General features: G+C 40.8%; 1 protein-coding gene across 7 annotated transcripts in view; it reads right to left on the reverse strand.

Moving 5' to 3' along the window:
• The window catches only part of mast2 (microtubule associated serine/threonine kinase 2), a 214370-nt gene that overhangs the window by 56321 nt on the left and 139589 nt on the right, over positions 1–18460 (reverse strand). For 4 of the 7 annotated variants that reach the window (XM_074636372.1, XM_074636373.1, XM_074636371.1 and 1 more), the window contains 2 exons: positions 15025–15234; positions 540–631 (listed from right to left, as the gene is read on the reverse strand). In XM_074636372.1, the coding sequence (XP_074492473.1) occupies positions 540–631; positions 15025–15234 (302 nt within the window). Of the gene's footprint in view, positions 1–539; positions 632–12945; positions 13132–15024; positions 15235–18460 lie in introns of those variants that run through there. The other 3 variants (XM_074636374.1, XM_074636376.1, XM_074636377.1) reach the window with 2 other exon arrangements.

Consider the following 18460-nt stretch of genomic DNA (forward strand, 5'->3'; position numbering starts at 1 on the left):
GAGGAACAAACGAACATCGCTCGAGAAACACTAGATACAACAACACCTTCAACTAACAATGGTTCTTTTATTGTTGTCAGTTATTTATCAATGCTAACAATGGGGCCTACAGATGGTGATGTCGGTCTCTCCAACACTTTGTTCCAGAGCGAGACATCCCAACAAATGCTGGGCAGATTGCTATACGCATTGTGGATAATCATGGTCCCCAGAGGAGGAATCAATGTTTAGTCCGGTGCTGCTACATCTATTAGTTTAGAATTAGCGCCTCGTGGTTGTACGCCTCCGCCAACCAGCCAAGTCGCAGTTTCTATCCATGGTTTACATCCATGTTTGTCCAAGATGTCATCACTTCATAATTTTATCCTATTAGACATTAAATTCTCGAGTTATAGTCAAAAACTTGTCCGTGACATTCAACCACCCAAATCGAATCAGTTTATCCTGGAGTCCACATGGATGTTTGTACCAAATTTTAAGAAATTCCCTCCAGGTGTTCCTGTGATACCTGTGTGTGTGCGTGTGTGTGTGTGTGTTACCTGTGTGTCCATGCAGAGGTGAGTGTGGTCGTGGCAGGGTGGGGGAGGTGCTGGATGTCACAATCAGGCTCTTCCTGTTGCTCGTCCGACAGCTGAGGACAAAAGAAAAAAAACAAACAAACTCAGTTCAGTGAATTCAGAGACAACTGTATCATCTGCATAACTGTGGCAGTTAGAATTTCAAGGAGCTTTGCAGTGAACCACACACAGATTTCCAATCAGTGATTATGTTCAGCTGGCTTCTCTGAATGTTACCAAGACGTTTCTTCACACTGAGCTGTAAAGTAAACAGCCACTGTCACTTGTCAGGCACACATTAGGAAAACACACTTTCACCTCACACACTCTCCCGAATGTAAAAGTCAGTCATTTGTACCGTTTCCAAAAAATGACCAAACACCCCCCGCAGCTCTGAGTCAGTGACAGCGGGGGTCCACTCTGATCAGACAGCCTATGTTTGTGTGGAGCTTACAAAACATGCACTGTTGCTGAACTCGTTACAGTTTCACGGAGGTGAGAGCTGCTCCGCACACTGTCTGTCCTTCACACCAGAGGACAGTGATGACACACAAAGACATCAGATAGTCGTAATCGCAGCTTCAATTGTGCAACACTCAGCCAAAGGTCGTTAACTACTTGTTTCAGTTCACCTTGAGCATTTTAAACATTTTGTTTTGTCTATAAACTAAATATGCTGTAGCCTATTTGCCAAGAAACAATAATAATACAGAGGAGATGAGGCTAAAAGAACGATGTGAACACTGGGTACGGGAGCCCTGACTGGACAATTACTGTAATTTGTCACAGATCTGTGGAAGTGGAGACAACAGCAGCAATTCCAAAGTCCTCTTTAAACAGCGACATTTTAATAACACAATATTCAGAGTTAATACTGTCAGCTCTCTACTGCAGGACATAAATGTTTATAGCTGCTACCATGGCAATGATATCATTTTAGGCTTTGTAAAATGTGTGCATAAGTATTTATGTATGTTTTTATTAGGGCTGTCAATTGATTAAAATATTTAATCACGATTAATCGTATGATTGTCCACAGTTAATCGCGAAAAAATCGCATATTTTTTATTTGTTGAAAATGTACCTTAAAAGGAGATTTGTCGAGTATTCAATACTCTTATCAACATGGGAGTGGGCAAATATGCTTGCTTTATACGAATGTACAGTATGTATATATTTATTATTGGAAATCAATTAACACAAAACAATGACAGATATTTTCCAGAAACCCTCACAGGTACTGCATTTAGCATAAAAAAATATGCTCAAATCATAACATGGCGAACTCAAGCCCAACAGATGTCAGTGTGTCAGTTGAAAATGGCCATGCCAGTTTTCGTCAAGTTTCCTCGCCAAAATTTAGCGAAAGTTTGGAGCGTTATTTAGCCTGCTTCGTGACAAGCTAGTGTGACATGGTTGGTACTAATGGATTCCTTAGGTTGTATAGATTAATATGTACCAGTATCTTCACTCTAGCTTTAAAACGAAACTGCTACAACCTAAAAGTCTCAAATTGTGTTAATGCGTTAAAGAAAATAGTAGCGTTAAAACAAATTTGTGATAACGTGTTATTATTTTGTTAACTTTGACAGCCCTACTACTTATCTTTTAAATCTGTTGTATGCTGTTTTATTTCAGCAAACTTTGAGCAAAAACAAATCTTTTATTTCCCTAAGGTTTTTTGATGCACCCGCTTGTTGTTTTTATGTTTTGTCTGATGTTTTGTTGTTCTTTATGATCATGGGAGAAACAACATTTCAGCTTAAATGATACAAGGCATTATATGTTTGGACTAGAAATAGTGCTTTGTTTTTGTCAGCTATATGAGCTTCCGACCCACTGCGGTGTTTTAGTAGAGAATGTCAACCCAGGCTCCATCGCTAATGGCTGAACAGTCATTATGAGGCTGATCCTGCGGAGAAATGGTTAGACTTCAGCTCCCCTCTGGGCTCAGATGACTGTGTGTTTGTTGTGTATATGTGTGCACACACTGCTGTGCAAAAGAAGCTGGCAGATGAAAAGAGCAATCTGCTTTAAAGCCGTGACATGCGTCCCCAGACAGAAGGGAAGAGGAGGAAATGAAGCGGCAGTCTTCACACCTAACGGCTCCGACATAAGCACAGGTCGAGCTCACAGGATCGTTCCCACTTTGTTGTTCGCTCTGAAGCTCAGAGTCCGTAATGACTGGAGGCGAGGCTCGTTAGACTCAGAGGAAATGACAGATGGAAGAGGAGGCCGTGATGAGGCCTCGAGGTTCACTGGGATGATATCTTTTTAAAGTAACACAATTCTACATCCGCCACCTTTCAAGTCCACAAACACACAGGAGAGTAGGATGAAAGTTAACAGATGCTGTTGTTATTGTCAATGTAAACCATCACAGCTTGGATGTAAAAGATGTTCCCCAAGGGGTCTACTCTGGGTCCTGTGCTGTTCATCACATATAATGATGACATTGTACCACACTAATGAAAGTCTCTACGGTGCTGACGGCTCAGTCCATCAGCCCGGCTACTGAACGACTGCAGCTTCACTTTAACAATCTCTAAAGAGCACCCTTTAATCTGAAACTAGTTTTAAATGCAGACAAAACTGAATAATTTACGTCGCAAGAAGAACATTTAATTGCACTTGTATTGATCAAATCTCTGAATATAAATATGTACTTCAATATTCAGATTGATGACAATCTCTTTAGAACACATATCAAAGTATTAACCAATAACATAAGGGTATTTCCTTTTCCCTATTGTCACAGTCACAGATTGTTATTTGTCATTGTGATTGATTGCCAAGCTTCAAGAGGACAGGATCTCTCTCTAGCCAGTGTTGGAAATTCATTTTTTTGCCCACCTGCCACTGTGGCTGGTGGTTTCCAAAAACTCTACCAGCAACTGAATAGATAGTTTTTTTTTTGCTGGTGAGTGAAGCAAATCTAGTAGCCTCTTGAATATTTTACCAGCATTTGGCTGGTGCTAATTTCCAACCCTGTCTGTAGCCCAGTGGTTCTTTAAGTGTGTGGCAGAGGCATGACAGGTGGTTTTGACGTTGGAATCTATTTCACTGCGGAAGCTTCATTCATAATGTTGATATTCAAATGATTATTATTATTACACGGCTTTGTTGAATACTCGATTCTGATTGGTCAATCACTGCGTTCTACGGTCTGCTATTTCTTTGTAGCAGACCGTTGCTATTATATAACAGATTGTTACTATGGCCGCAGTTGTGATGTCGGATGTACGTTTTTGTGGCAAATTGGCAGCCGTGTAATAAGCAGGTTAATGTACAGCTAGCGGGTTAATGTTGTGATATAAACCCTGCCAGGGTCTTGCTTCGCCTTGAACAATGACCGGCTTGCTGTACATTATCCCTTACTTAATAACAACTTACTGAAACATTACCTTCCACCTCCTAACAAAATAGTCTGCTTCAGTCCATATTTATTGGCGTTTAGCCTTTCAAAAACAACATTTTCACTGCGGTCAAAAACTGTTAACCCTCCCGCATGCACCTGTATTAAAGGGGCGGTCTAGCAGCAATCTAACAGCACCATGAATTACATTTATATAACCACTATAACCCCAAATCATGTCGGAAAACTGCTGATTAAATGCGACCCAACAATTTAAGAAGAGATTTAGAAACATTACATCCCAGTCACGTCGAACAAAGTTTGAGAACCACTGGTCTAGCCTCTCAGAGAGCAGACGCCAGAGGATGAGAGTAGAGGAAGAGGAGAGGAGAGTGGCGTGCTGTGGATAGCGTAACTCTTTGTTGAGACCATGTTGGACGATCAAAGGTAGCTCTGAAGTATTTTTAGTTTCTACATCTATTTGTTAACCTAAATTAATAGATTTCAAACCCATTTTCTAAAATGGGAAACGGGTTTAAGTCGTCCCTTCAGTTTTTAATTTTCTAAGGAAAATATCGTAAGTGAAGAAACGGACACACTCTTCTGACAGGCTTTTGCCGTGCCGGCAGGTGTCGGCACACTAACAGCATGTGTGTATGTGTGGTGTTAATTGGCCCATCACATCTGCTGGCTGTAATTATGTAGTTGTGTGGTGTAGTGTTTCTGACAGGCCGAACCTGCCGGGATGATCACAAGACTCACGGAGCGATTAGGGCTGAAATCTTTGCTACGGTCAAATGATCAGCGTGACGTCTCTGTTTTCGGAGCTCTTCATCTTTGCTGTTTGTGTGCTCTTCTATTCCTATATTTGTGGGGACCAGTTTGACTTTCAGGCTTTAAGTTTAAGGATATTTTTGGCATTAGAACAAGGTTTAGGTAAAGGTGAGGGTTAGGGGCAAGCAAATGTATTATGTAAGGCGGTCAAAGTTAACGCGATAATGCTAAATGCAGTACCTGTGAGAGTTTCTGGACAATATGTGTCATTGTTTTTTGTTGTTAATTGATTACCTATAATAAATATATACATACATTTGCATAAATAAAGCATATTTGCCCACTCCCATGTTGATAAGAGTATTAAATACTTGACAAATCTCCCTTTACGGTACATGGATAAAAAATGTGCGATTAATTTTCAATTAATCATGATTAACTATGAACAATCATATGACAGCCCTAGTTTAATTCAATACAATAAACACGTGTTTACTGCGACCATAAAGTGATGCCGAGGGGTCTGGCAAAGTATGTGATGAGTTGGGATGAGAACGTGTTGCTATGGCAGCCTTGTGTCTAATTCACATACCCAACTGACACATAATTACTGCATGTGATGTAGATATGGCATGCTGTGTGTGTGTGTGTGTGTGTGTGTCCTGCCATCTGTTCAGATGTACAGCATCAGCAGTTTGAGCGTAGCATGTGGTCTACACACACATACACATACACATACACACACACACACACACACACACAACTGTATGAGGGATGAGCTGCCATGTTGGATATTCAGTGATGCGTGTTCAGGGACTTTCTTTATCTTACACACACATACACACACACACACACACACACACTAGTGGTATTTACCTCTCTCCCAATTTCCCCGAGCAGTGTGATAGTAATCTGCACTTTGTCTGAACTCTTAAAGTTTGGTTACTTGTGTTGAGTTTATCTGTTCTTTCGACATTCCTCGAAAGAACAGCTAAAATCTTAATGGGGCATTTTACTTTCCTCATATGTTGAACTTTATGCTCCCCTGCAGACACATTTTACATTGTTGCATGTTTGGAGCTGCTGTGCAATTACTAAAAGATTCTCTAGTTTACACTCGTAATGAACTGGAATTAATTAACTGGAAGTGTACTAATTGAACACTGCCTCTATTTCCCTATTATAGATACCAAATTAAACAGGAGTTTTGCAGGAAATATCAACTATGAATTTACAATAAATAAAAAAAATGTAGGAAACTATGGGACCTGTAAATAAAAAAAAAAAAAAAAACATGACTCAAATGTCACAGAAATCTGGCCATCAGCCATCATCTTGAGATTTTGAGCTGACGGTGACATTAGAGAAAAGGTCAGGTTGGATTGATGGATATCTGCTGCACTGTAAGCAGAGCAACAGGAAATACCGTACAGAGAGAGGACAATAAGGCACTGATAAGAAAGAAAGAAATGACAAGGAAGACACAAAAGAACAAGCCTTAACAGGGGAGAACATAAAGACGACACTGCAAGTCCCACTGAGACTAAAGCACCGCTCAGTTTGAGGAGGTTAATTTGCAGCGACTGTCGCTCACTCTGCTGCTGTTCACCCGCTAGTGAACAAAGCTCAGTGGCTGCCTCATGAGTGTGGATTTACATCTGAGCCGGTCAAAGGCTTCAAATGCGCCCGTCAAATGTAGAGTGAGTGTCTGTGATGAAGACGAGCAGGAGACAGGGAGAGATAATGGTCAAAAAAGGGGACAGAAGTTTGAGGTTTGAGTAAGCTCAAAAGAATTCTCCAACTTTTTCGACACCTTGAAGGTGCTAAATGCGAGATCGGGAACATTTCTATTGCCTCCACACGGCTCTCAACATGGCGACAGCTAATTTTTTTTTTACCTACAATGGCCCTAATACGCCATTGTACCTGCATGACGTTCTGTCTGGTGGATGATGCAGAGAGGAAACAAGATGACTTCACTGACCAGCTATAGGTCGACACGCCACAAACATTAACTTGCTGTATACTTGTTTCTGAGTTTTAAACACAAATGTAGCTTCTGCAGCAACACAGTTTCACTCTCTGAGAAACTGGTTCTTGATTCTCCTGCAGGCATTTTGGATCCCTGCTGAGAAACATGTTTCCATTATGCAGAACTGACTGAAGGCAACATTTCCGTGCGAGTGAGTGTGTGTGTGTGTGTGTGTGTGTGTGTGTGTGTGTGTGTATAGTGGGCTTTCGCATGTCTCTCGTCACCATCAAGGCAGCAGCAGCCTGTCAGGTAACAGCACAGTGACTGAGTGCTGCTGCTCAGTTTCCTTACTTTCTCTGGCTGAAGCAGCTTTTAGGACCCAAACTTCTGCTAAAATTGGTCACGGTTTTCACTCAAGCGAGGATGAGAATCCAAGAAGTCCTTATGTTTCCCCCTAACTGCAGGGGCACAAAGCACTCCCACTGAGCTGTCAGCCATTTAATGGAATAGCTCAACATCATGGGAAACATGCTTATTTGCTTTCTCTCCGAGATGAGATGAGAAGATCGATATCAAACTCATGTCTACCCTGGCTCTGTCCAAAGTTCAAAATACACCCACTAACACCTCTAAAGTTCACTGATTAGCATGCTGTATCTCATTCGTTTAATCCGTGCACAAACAGGAATGTGAAAACGTCAATTTGTGGCTTTAGAAGGAGTTGCATGCTGGACTATTTCTTGCAGTCGGTGCAGTGACTGCACGAGGCTGCCACGTGACTTTGTCTGATAAGATGTAGCCGGAGATGCTGCACAGATTATTACACTGCTATTCATCAGGAAATAGTTTAGACACTCCTTCTAAAACCACAGATTGTCAGTAAGCAAACAAAATACAACATGTGATCAGTGTGCAATGTCATCAGTAAGCTTTAGAGGTCTCATTTTGAACAGGGTTTGGCTAGCTGTTTCCCCCTTCTTCCAGTCTTTATGCTAAGCTAATTTAACCATGTCCTGACTGCAGCTTCGTACTTAATCCACAGACATGAGATTGATCTTCATTGATCTCGTTAATATAATAATATGATAATATTAGGGCTGTCAAAGTTAATGCGATAATTAACGCAAATTTGTTTTAACGCCACTAATTTCTTTAACGCATTAACGCTAGTCGGTCTTTCGGAGGTTGTAGCTGGCTCAGTTTTAAAGCTAGAGTGAAGATACTGGTATCATATGAAACTAGAAAACCTAAAGAATCCATTGGTACCATGTAATACTAACTAAATTTTGGCGAGGTTCTCTGGGTACCCACGAATCTCCCCTTTACAGACATGCCCACTTCATGATAATCATATATATATATATACAGACATAGGCAAAGTTGTTGGTAACGTTCCGTTAAAGAGAGAAAAACCCACAATGGTCACTGAAATAACTTGAAACTGACAAAAGTAATAATAAATAAAAATGTACTGAAAATTAACTAATGAAAATCAGCTGTTGCTTTTGAATTGTGGTTCAACAGAATCATTTTAAAAAACAAACTAATGAAACTGGCCTAGACAAAAATGATGGTAGCCCTAGAAAAGATGTAAAATAATTTGACCATAGGGACATATTAAACTAAGGTGTGTCCTGTAATTAGCATCACAGGTATCTTCAAACTTGTAATCAGTCAGTCTGCCTATTTAAAGGGTGAAAAGTAGTCACTGTGCTGTTTGGCATCATGGTGTGTACCACACTGAACATGGACCACAGAAAGCTAAGGAGAGAGTTGTCTCAGGAGATCAGAAAGAACATTATAGACCTTCATGTTAAAGGTAAAGGCTATAAGACCATCTCCAAGCAGCCTGATGTTCCTGTGACTACAGCTGCACATATTATTCAGAAGTTTAAGGTCCATGGGACTGTAGCCTACCTCCCTGGACGTGGCCGCAAGAGGAAAATTGATGACATATTGAAGAGACGGATAATACGAATGGTAACCAAAGAGCCCAGAACAACTTCCAAAGAGATTAGAGGTGAACTCCAAGGTCAAGGTACATCAGTGTCAGATCGCACCATCCGTTACTGTTTGAGCCAAAGTGGACTTAATGGAAGACGACCCAGGAGGACACCAAATCATAAAAAAGCGAGACTGGAATTTTCCAAAATGCATATTGACAAGCCACAAAGCTTCTGGGAGAATGTCCTTTGGACAGATGAGACAAAACTGGAGCTTTTTGGCAAGTCACATCAGCTCTATGTTCACAGACGCAAAAATGAAGCATCCAAAGAAAAGAACACTGTACCTAATGTGAAACATGGAGGAGGCTCGGTTATGTTCTGGGGCTGCTTTGCTGCATCTGGCACAGGGTGTCTTGAATCTGTGCAGGGTGCAATGAAATCTCAAGACTATCAAGGCATTCTGAAGTGAAATGTGCTGCCCAGTGTCAGAAAGCTTGGTCTCAGTTGCAGGTCATGGGTCCTCCAACAGGATAATGACCCAAAACACACAGCTAAAAACACCCAAGAATGGCTAAGAACAAAACATTGGACTATTCTGAAGTGGCCTTCTATGAGCCCTGATCTAAATCCTATTGAACATCTGTGGAAGGAGCTGAAACATGCAATCTGGAGAAGGCACCCTTCAAACCTGAGACAGCTGGAGCAGTTTGCTCACGAGGAGTGGGCCAACATACCTGTCGACAGGTGCAGAAGTCTCATTGAGAGTTACAGAAATCACTTGATTGCAGTGATTGCCTCAAAAGGTTGTGCAACAAAATATTAAGTTAATGTTACCATCATTTTTGTCTAGGCCAGTTTCATTAGTTTGTTTTTTTAAATGATTCTGCTGAACCATAATTCAAAAACAATATCTGATTTTCATTAGTTAATTTTCAGTGAATTTTTATTTATTATTACTTTTGTCAGTTTCAAGTTATTTCAGTGACCATTGTGGGTTTTTCTCTCTTTAACGGAACGTTACCAACAACTTTGCCTACGTCTGTATATATATATATATATATATATATATATACATATAAATCTAATCTTAAAACTCACTGGTTCCTCTCTGCCTTCCCCTAGGGGCCTGGTACATATATTCTTTTTCCTTTTAATATTATGTCTCTAATTTAATTGACTTTTAAACTTGGGGCTCGAAATATTATCTATATTTATCTTATTTGAACCCTTTTAATCACATGGTGCTTTTGAGTAAATTGTTCAGTTTCAACGTTGTATTTTGATTCTCTTACCCTTTTTGTTACGCACCTTTGATTCTGCTGTATTTTATAGTATATAAGCTGTATTCATTATTATTATTATTATATATAATATATCATTGTTTATCGACGATTATTTTTCTTGAATAATCAATTAGTTGTTTGGTCTATAAAATGTCAGAAAAATGTCGATCGGTGTTTCGAAAAAGCCCAAGATGACGTCCTCAAATGTCTTGTTTTGTCTACAACTTAGAGATATTCAGTTTACTGTCATAGAGTAAAGGAACCAGAAATTATTCATTTAAAAAAAAAAAAATGGAATCAAAGAATTTTGACTTTTTTTTCTTAAAAATTAATCTAACCGATCAATCGATTATTAAAATAGTGAGCGATTAATTCAATACTTGACAGCTAATCAATTAATCATTTACAAAATGTTGTTGTCCTAATGAATAAAGTAAAGTAAATTGTAATTAAAAACGAACAAAATAAGGTATTGAGGTTTTATTTTTACATGTGTGAAGTATTGTGTATGATAATCCACAAGTTGATGTTTGTAGGATTTACGTGCAGCACTGGAGAGACACAACAAGACAGGTTCACATCAGTAAATGACAGAAACCAGAGTAGAGGAGAAGAGCTCAGCTGGCAGGTATGTTTAAAGTGTTTGCACATGTGTGTTTGCTCCCGTTTTACCTGCGATATGAGCTACTGCATATAAACTCACAATGTAATAACTCTGTTATTGTAAAACTCATAAGACACACAGTCATAGAAGCAGACATACGGTGATGTGACAGGAGAGATAGTGGAAACTAGAGATGAGCAAACAGCTGTGTGGGTGTTAAACTAAACCACCTGACACACACAGAGCACACACACACACACACACACACACACACACGTATCAGACATCAGGCGAGTGTATGTGGATAAGATCTACAGCTAGACTCATTTCCCAGAGTCCACTCAATAATGTTGGTCTGAGGGGTTACAGCCACCACAGGAAATCAATGTGACGGCCCACAGCAGAGTGTGTGACGGTGTGTGTGTTTCCTCTTTATATTCACTCGTGTCTCCTGCTCTGCTGTGAGTTAGTGCCAGTAGCTTCAGGGTTAGTGCCCTTAAGGAAAAACAAACACTAAGAGAGATGCAATCGCTCATTGTTTCTATTCTTGCAAATTAACATTGTTTTCTAAGTAAGTCAATGACCACCTGTTGCTAATAGGACAACTATAGACCTTTGAACCTCAATACTTTATTGGTACAAACCGAATAGCACTGTGTACCAAAAATATTAAGTACTGAAAGCTGTCTTAGTCATCTGGTTAAATTTGCAATCTCAATCTTTCTGATTTAAATTGAACATTTAACCTATTTTAGACTACTTTTTATTTCTGCTTATTTCTTTTCTTGTGTTCAGGTAACATTTTATCCTCAAGAACATTAGCTTATTTTGTTAAATGAGGGGAAAAAAAGATTTTTGGAGGACAAAACACGTTCATACTTTGGTCAAAACAGAGTTAAGACCAGAATCTGACTTTTTGACATTGTACTTTACCACAGAACTAAGATTATTATAGCTCCCGTGGTGGAGCGGGGGGCCCCATGTACGAAGTCCTTACCGCAGCGGCCCGGGTTTCATGAATGGAATCTGTTAGTTTGTGGTGTGCTGTTTTGGCCAAATCATTGCTGTCCACACACTACAGGAACAAAACTGTTAAATGTATCATAACATGTTGTTATGTGTGGGGACTCTAACATTTTCCACATCTGTTTAATATTTGAAAAAATCTTTTAGTGTGGGCCAGCCTTAAGACATATCAGGAAGCACATTACGTTGACACTCCTAACTGTTTGAGGTGCAGACACAATGACCTTGCCTTTGACCGTATGTCATCTAAAAATCAAACCGGACATTGAATATTCCATCATCTATATTTTCATGATGGAATTAAAATGCAAATATGAAAACGTATTGCATTAGAAAGGCCGTGAAAATGAGCCTGACGGGTGGAGAAACCAAAAAATAAATCTTTGGAAAAACCTGTATGTTTGACGTATCTTAAGACAAGGTCAGAAAACAGCAAGAGAAATCAATAATTACTATACTTCTGAAGTGAATATGATAACTGGTGTTAAAAAAAAGAGGATGCCAATCCCTCCCAACCTTTCAGTTCACCCTTTTTCTGTGCGAGCAATGAATCAATTTTGCCCTGATTACAGCTCAGCTGTCGGCTCAATCCACTCCAATCCCAAAACTGTTGCTATGCAGGAGTCACTTCACAACCCCTTTTCTCTTTTAAAAACACTGCCGAGACAAATACACACAACGGGAGGCGGTGACGAGGAGCAGAGAAGAAATCTGTCCGTGTTATTACAGGGAGGAGGAAGAAAATTGCTGCTTCAAAGTGATAAGTATACAGCTCTGTCTCTGCTTCTCTTTCCTGCTGGGGGAAGCCACTTCTGGCTCTGACTGACAGAAAGAGAGGGAGAGGAAGAGGAGGAGAGGTCAGCTGAGGGAAACGACGGAAAAATGAAGAAGAAGATGACGACATGCACAAACTCAAATCACGCCTTGCAACCTGGACTCGCATCACAAACACGTAATTCGTTCGCGCAGAGAGAACATTTAATAAAAAAAGAACACACACACTGCAGTGGTATACAGTCCGTACCAGCAGTGTTACATGTGATTCCCATTCAAACACACTCACGTACACAGACAGAGCGTCCTGTTTATCCGTTAGATGACTAATTTAGTTAGCTGACCTTCATGTTGGAGCAACTCCTGCTGAGCATCTAAGACCTGCAAAGAGGAGGAGGAGGAGGAGGAGGAGGAGGAGGAGGAGGAGGAGGAGGAGGAGGAGGAAGAGGAGGAGGAGGAGGAGGAGGAGGAGGAGGACGAGAGAGGAGAGGATGCCGAGGATGGACAAATTAAAAAAGAAAGAGATAGAAAAAACTAATCGAGGCGCAAAAAAATGAAACGAGGAGTGGAGGGGAGAAAAAGACGCAGGCTACCAGAGGTGAAAAACATCTCAACTAAGAGAGAGAGAAAAAAAGAAGGATGGAGTTAAAATACCTCTTGGAGCGCCGCAGCATGCTTCTCTCGGGCAGTGAGAAATTGGAGAGCACCGTCCAGAAGGAGTCAGACATACTAACGTTAACACACGACCATCGCTCTGACACTCCGAGGCAAAGGACGTGGTTAGCAAACAGACGCTGGCTTCCACCTGTCACACCGGCGAGAGCGAGAGTGTGTGTGAGAGCTGCTGGTGTGTCTACCCTCTCCTCCCTCCCTCTCTCTCTCTCTCTCTCTCTTTCCTCTGATCCTCTCTCTCTCTCCGCTCAGCAGAGCCCCCTCCCTCCCTCCCTGATGCTCTTTTCTTCTTCTCACCCCTCTGTTTCTGAGTGGAGCTCTTTTTGACCTCAATATACGGCAGAGCATTGACAGGTTATCAGTGTATCGGCAGATGTTTGACTCCACCAGTGAATTACATCAGTGATATTTACCAAGTCGATAACCCTCCTATGAACACAGCTGGCTTGCGTTTCCCTATGTTTTCATAAATGCCCTTTTTCCACAGCTGGCACTGTTTCAGGAACCCATGAACTTTTTTTAGGAACTCAGGAACTTTATTTAAACTGGAGGAAGCGGGGCTCTGACATGAGATTGGGTGTTATGACGATATACAGTATATCAGATATTTTGCCATATCGTTTATACTGTGGTCCCTTTAATATCTATGGGTGTATTAGAGTTTAATAGACTATTGTGGGCAATTTTGATAACATAAGTACATTTTCATATGAATGAATTATATATACAGTATGTGTTTTTGGTTATTGTTTCTCTAGAAACGTCACTATATATCCATATTGATATCAAAACATAAGACAGATATTTTTGTATATTGCATCCATATTGCCCACCTCTATTGACAAAGTTCCTTGACCCCAAAAAAAGTATTACTTTCTGATGGCCCAGGAACTATACAAAAGCAAATACAAGAGAAAAGAAAGGGGAAAAAAAGCACACCGTTTTTCTTATTCTACAAGGAGATAATGAGACGGTCATGTGTGTGCATCTCTGTGTCTGTCCACGGCTAATCTCGAATACTGCTGCAGCAAACTGCATAATATTTTGGATGCTCATTTATGGCTGCATGCTCAAGGACCTCTTATTGTTGCATTGACTCACACCTTCTCAAAACACCTTTTATTGCCTGTTTGATACTGTCATTGATTGACTGCTGACTCCTCACTAACTACTACTAACTAACAGCTGAGTGCATCGCCAACACTAACAGCTAACAAAACTACACAGAGTTGGGTGCGTCGCCACCGCCGCTATCCGGCTATCAAAACTACACACACAGTTAGGTGCATCGCTGAGCACATCGTGTTTACACGTGTATTGTCAAAAAAATAGACTTGAAGCCTAAATAAATTCTACTGAATGCACCTTTCTAGTCTCCCCCTTGTGGGGTCGCAAGAAGTTGGAAAACACTGTTGCACGATTAAAACAAAGTTATCTAGTTTGACTTCCTGACCTATCTTTAATGAGAAACATTTAATATCCGGCAATTCAGAGAGCTACTGAGTGAACAAGAGAAAACAATCTGTTATTTGTTTCAATGTCGTTGCATAGTAAAGCAGAAATTCATAACAGTAAAACACTCGGCGGCATCACTTGAGTATCTCTTTTACCACTTCTACCCATATACTTTGCATCTCTTAATTACAACATGGGTTGCACTGAAACAAGTTGCAGAAACAGCTTACTGTTGAAAATATCAAAGTAGATTGTTTTTTTAAATGAATTATCAGTGTACTTTCAACAATCTTCCCAATTCTCCAGATGGACTGTGTAAAAGGGACTTTTCTGATGTGAGTTATGGCCAAAACAAAAATAAGTTGCAAAACAAACAGCATTTCCCTTGAGAGCAGCCAGATAAGGGCTCTAATAAGTGGATGTTTTCTGGTGTCATCAGCTCATTAGTGCTGGGTGCCCTTTCAGCTGTGCAGTCTTCTGCTGAACGCAACCGTTGGCTGACAAAAACAGAAGGTCAGGAAAGTCGGTAATGGTGGCAAACAGAAGACAACCCACACACTTCCTAACAAACAGGTGTGTTATGAGGTGACACAGCACGCCTCTTACCTCCAGAGGAAGGGGTTTCCCAGCTGGTGAACAGGGGCTGACAGAGGGCCGTCAGAGCAACAGAGGGAGGGAGAGGAGGAGGACGACGACAAGGGGGAGAGGGTGACGACGGGGGGCTGAACGACGGAGGGATGAAAGGAAGTGGGGGACAGCAGGTGCTGGAGGAGACTGCTGTTGCCGTGGCAACGCAGCTGAGCCGGCGACCAGATTCTGCCAACAGAGGAGGGAGGGGAGGAGTGGAAGAAAGGATGAAGAGGGGTGAGGAAGAGAGTAGGGTGAGGATAGAGGGATGTGTGATGAGGACTGACTATGTGTGTGTGTGTAGTGACGAGACATCAATGCGTGACTGTATTTAAAAAGCTGTTAAGGACTCTGACGGGAAACATCCATCTGTTCTTTAACATCTGTTATTGAACTTTTTTCCTCCATCTGTCCTGCTGCACCTTAACCTGTTATATGGTGCACAATTTTAGGACTACAACTTTCCTTTTTTTAACTGTAATTTCAATAGTTTGGACTACTATAAATAATTTGGATGGTTCAGTCTAAAATACAAGTTATCAGAGAGCAAAGTCATGTTTTAAAGTGAGCCTATGTAACTTTTGCTGAATAGCAAAACTGACTCAATTATGTCAACTACACCAAACCAACTAAGGCTTTAAAGGCAAAACCCCTGAGTGTTCAGTTTCAGTCAGTGGACAACCTCCGGGTCTGAGAAGTGAAGCCAATGCGGAAGTGCCTTAAACTTGCATTATTTCTAATAGCCAGCAGGGGGCGACTCCTCTGGTTGCAAAAAGAAGTCATATTGTATAGAAGCCTATGAGAAAATGACCCTACTTCTCACTTGATTTATTACCTCAGTAAACATTGTAAACATGAGTTTATGGTCTCAATCACTAGTTTCAAGTCTTCTACAATACAGCATGATGTTCATTTAGTAAATGATGGTCCCATTTAGAGTCAAAAAGACCATAAAGCAGGGGATGCTTTGGGACGGGGCTACCTTGTGATTGACAGGTCGCTACCACGGCGTTGTCCGGTCTGGGAGCTGTCCGTGTTTTTGTCCTACAACTTTAAACACTTTCACAGTGTGTTTTCAGCTCATGAAAGTTAATTATAATCTTTTTGCTCGACTAAAACTGTCTTATTCAGCGTTCGTTTGTTCTTAGCTTCACCCTCTCGTGTCCCTTCTGGTTGCAAAAAAACAAGATGCGATATATGTATATGAATATGCCAAACTCGAGGTTTCAAAACGGCAGTCCACAAATCAATGGGTGACATCATGGTGACTACATCCACTTCTTCTATACAGTCTATGGTTTCAGTTCAGCTCTATTTGTTTCATTGTTTTCTTTCCTTTAATTTGATACATATGCTCACTTTAAAAACATCAAAGCCAGTGGGTTTAGAATGGTATATATAAATAGAGTAAGGTCAGCAATTCTTCATATTTGGACAGGAAGTCAGCCATTTGGTATTTTGTGCATTCATTTTCATTTTACAAACACGTCTGAAGACTTTAGGATGCATAAAAACTCATGAAACTTTGTAAACATACCCAAACTAGTAATTATTTCAATTTGATTTCATAATTGGGCTTGATCATGGACAGCCGGCTCTTTAGCACCCCCCTAATCACTTTTAGCCTTCAAATGCATTTTTGACACCATTGGTATACTCACGAAACTTGGTGCAAAAAAAGTGCTGTGATTTAGTCCCATCGAGACATTGGTTGGTCAACTAACTAAGAAGTTCAGCTCTTGGCGTGGCTGATTTCAGACATTTCAGTCGTGTCTGCAGTGTAGACATGATTTAGAATTTTTTGGTAGAAGCTTTACTAGGCAGTGGCTGACAGTATTGAGTTCATACTGTTAGAGCGTGCAGCAGTGCCAGGCTCTACCCACTGATCCGTGTCTCTGCCTGCCTGCAGATGTCCCCTCACAGCAGACAGGAAGCCTCGCGCACTAACTTATCACAGTTTGAAACGGCTTGACAGAAAGTTCTGGATCGACTTCACAGGGCTCAGTCAGGACTCCACGAGATGCATGCAAGCATATATACCAGTTTAAGAAGTCCAAACTGATGTGAATATAGAATAAATATTTTAGATCTACTTTTAAATTGAAACGCTCTATAAACATCTCCCCTGGCTCTGAAGAGTTCAGATGGCAGTTGGCACAAATCTGCAGGGCACGAGGACCTTATGGTGGTGGTCTGCATGTCGCTTCCCCGCTGCTGGGTGGGACAGAATGGGTGAGACCACCTGCTGTGAAGTCAAGGGCTACACAGTGTCCTCCCTACATAATGTAGGGCCATCTGTGGTGCACTGCCACAGTTTCAACTTGGCCATCGCGGGAACAAAATTAAAGGCAATTTCATAATGAAATGCTAGACTGAATAATAATTTGAGCCATCTGGCACACGAGTGGACACACAGCGCTGCTGTCACACATATTGGTAGTGGAGAGCAGTTTGACCAGGTTAAAAGGTCAAGTTTGGGAAGAGTTTTTTCAGAGATGAGGTCATATAAAGACTATATGAACAGGATTAATTATCAAAGGAGATCAGAATCCAGAACCTGGGGCCAGACCACATCAGTCATGTAAATGCAGCCAGAGACTGCATAGAGGATTACTTGTTACCTCCAATAAGGAGGTTATGTTTCCGGTTTGGTTTGTTTGTTTGCCTGTTTGTCAGCAGGATTACAGAAAAACTACTCGCCCAATTTTTATGAAACTTGGTGGAAGGGTGTAGCATGGGCTATGGAAGAACTCATTACATTTTGGAGTTGAACCGCATCACGGGGTGGAAACACGCTTTGTTTTTCACTTATGAAATGGCTTTGGCAGAGGTCGGTTGGTTCTTATCCTTCAAATTAATTAAAACAATCAACTGATTTAAATATTTAATCGCAATTAATCGCAAATTAATCACACATTAGTTATCTGTTCAAAATGTACCTTAAAGGGAGATCTGTCAAATATGTAATACTCTTATCAACATGGGAGTATGCAAATATATGTATATATTTATTATTGGAAATCAATTAACAACACAAAACAATAACAAATATAATCCAGAAACCCTCACAGGTACTGCATCTATCATAAAAATATGCTCAAATCATAACATGGCAAACTGCAGCCCAACAGGCAACAACAGCTGTCAGTGTGTCAGTGTGCTGACTTGACTATGAGTTGCCCCAAAACTGCATGTGATTATCATAAAGTGGGCATGTCTGTAAAGGGGAGACCCCTTTGAAAATGGCATTGCCAGTTTTTCCTCGCCAAAATTTAGCGTAGGTTTGGAGCGTTATTTACCCTCCTTTGCGACAAGCTAGTATGACGCGATTAGTGCCAATGGATTCCTTAGGATTTAGTTTAGCATTAAAACTGAGCCTGCGACAAAAATCACAAGTTGCGTTAATTCGTTAAAG

Source organism: Sebastes fasciatus, chromosome 5 (assembly GCF_043250625.1).
Source record: "Sebastes fasciatus isolate fSebFas1 chromosome 5, fSebFas1.pri, whole genome shotgun sequence".
In the NCBI taxonomy this organism is placed as follows: Eukaryota; Metazoa; Chordata; class Actinopteri; order Perciformes; family Sebastidae; genus Sebastes; species Sebastes fasciatus.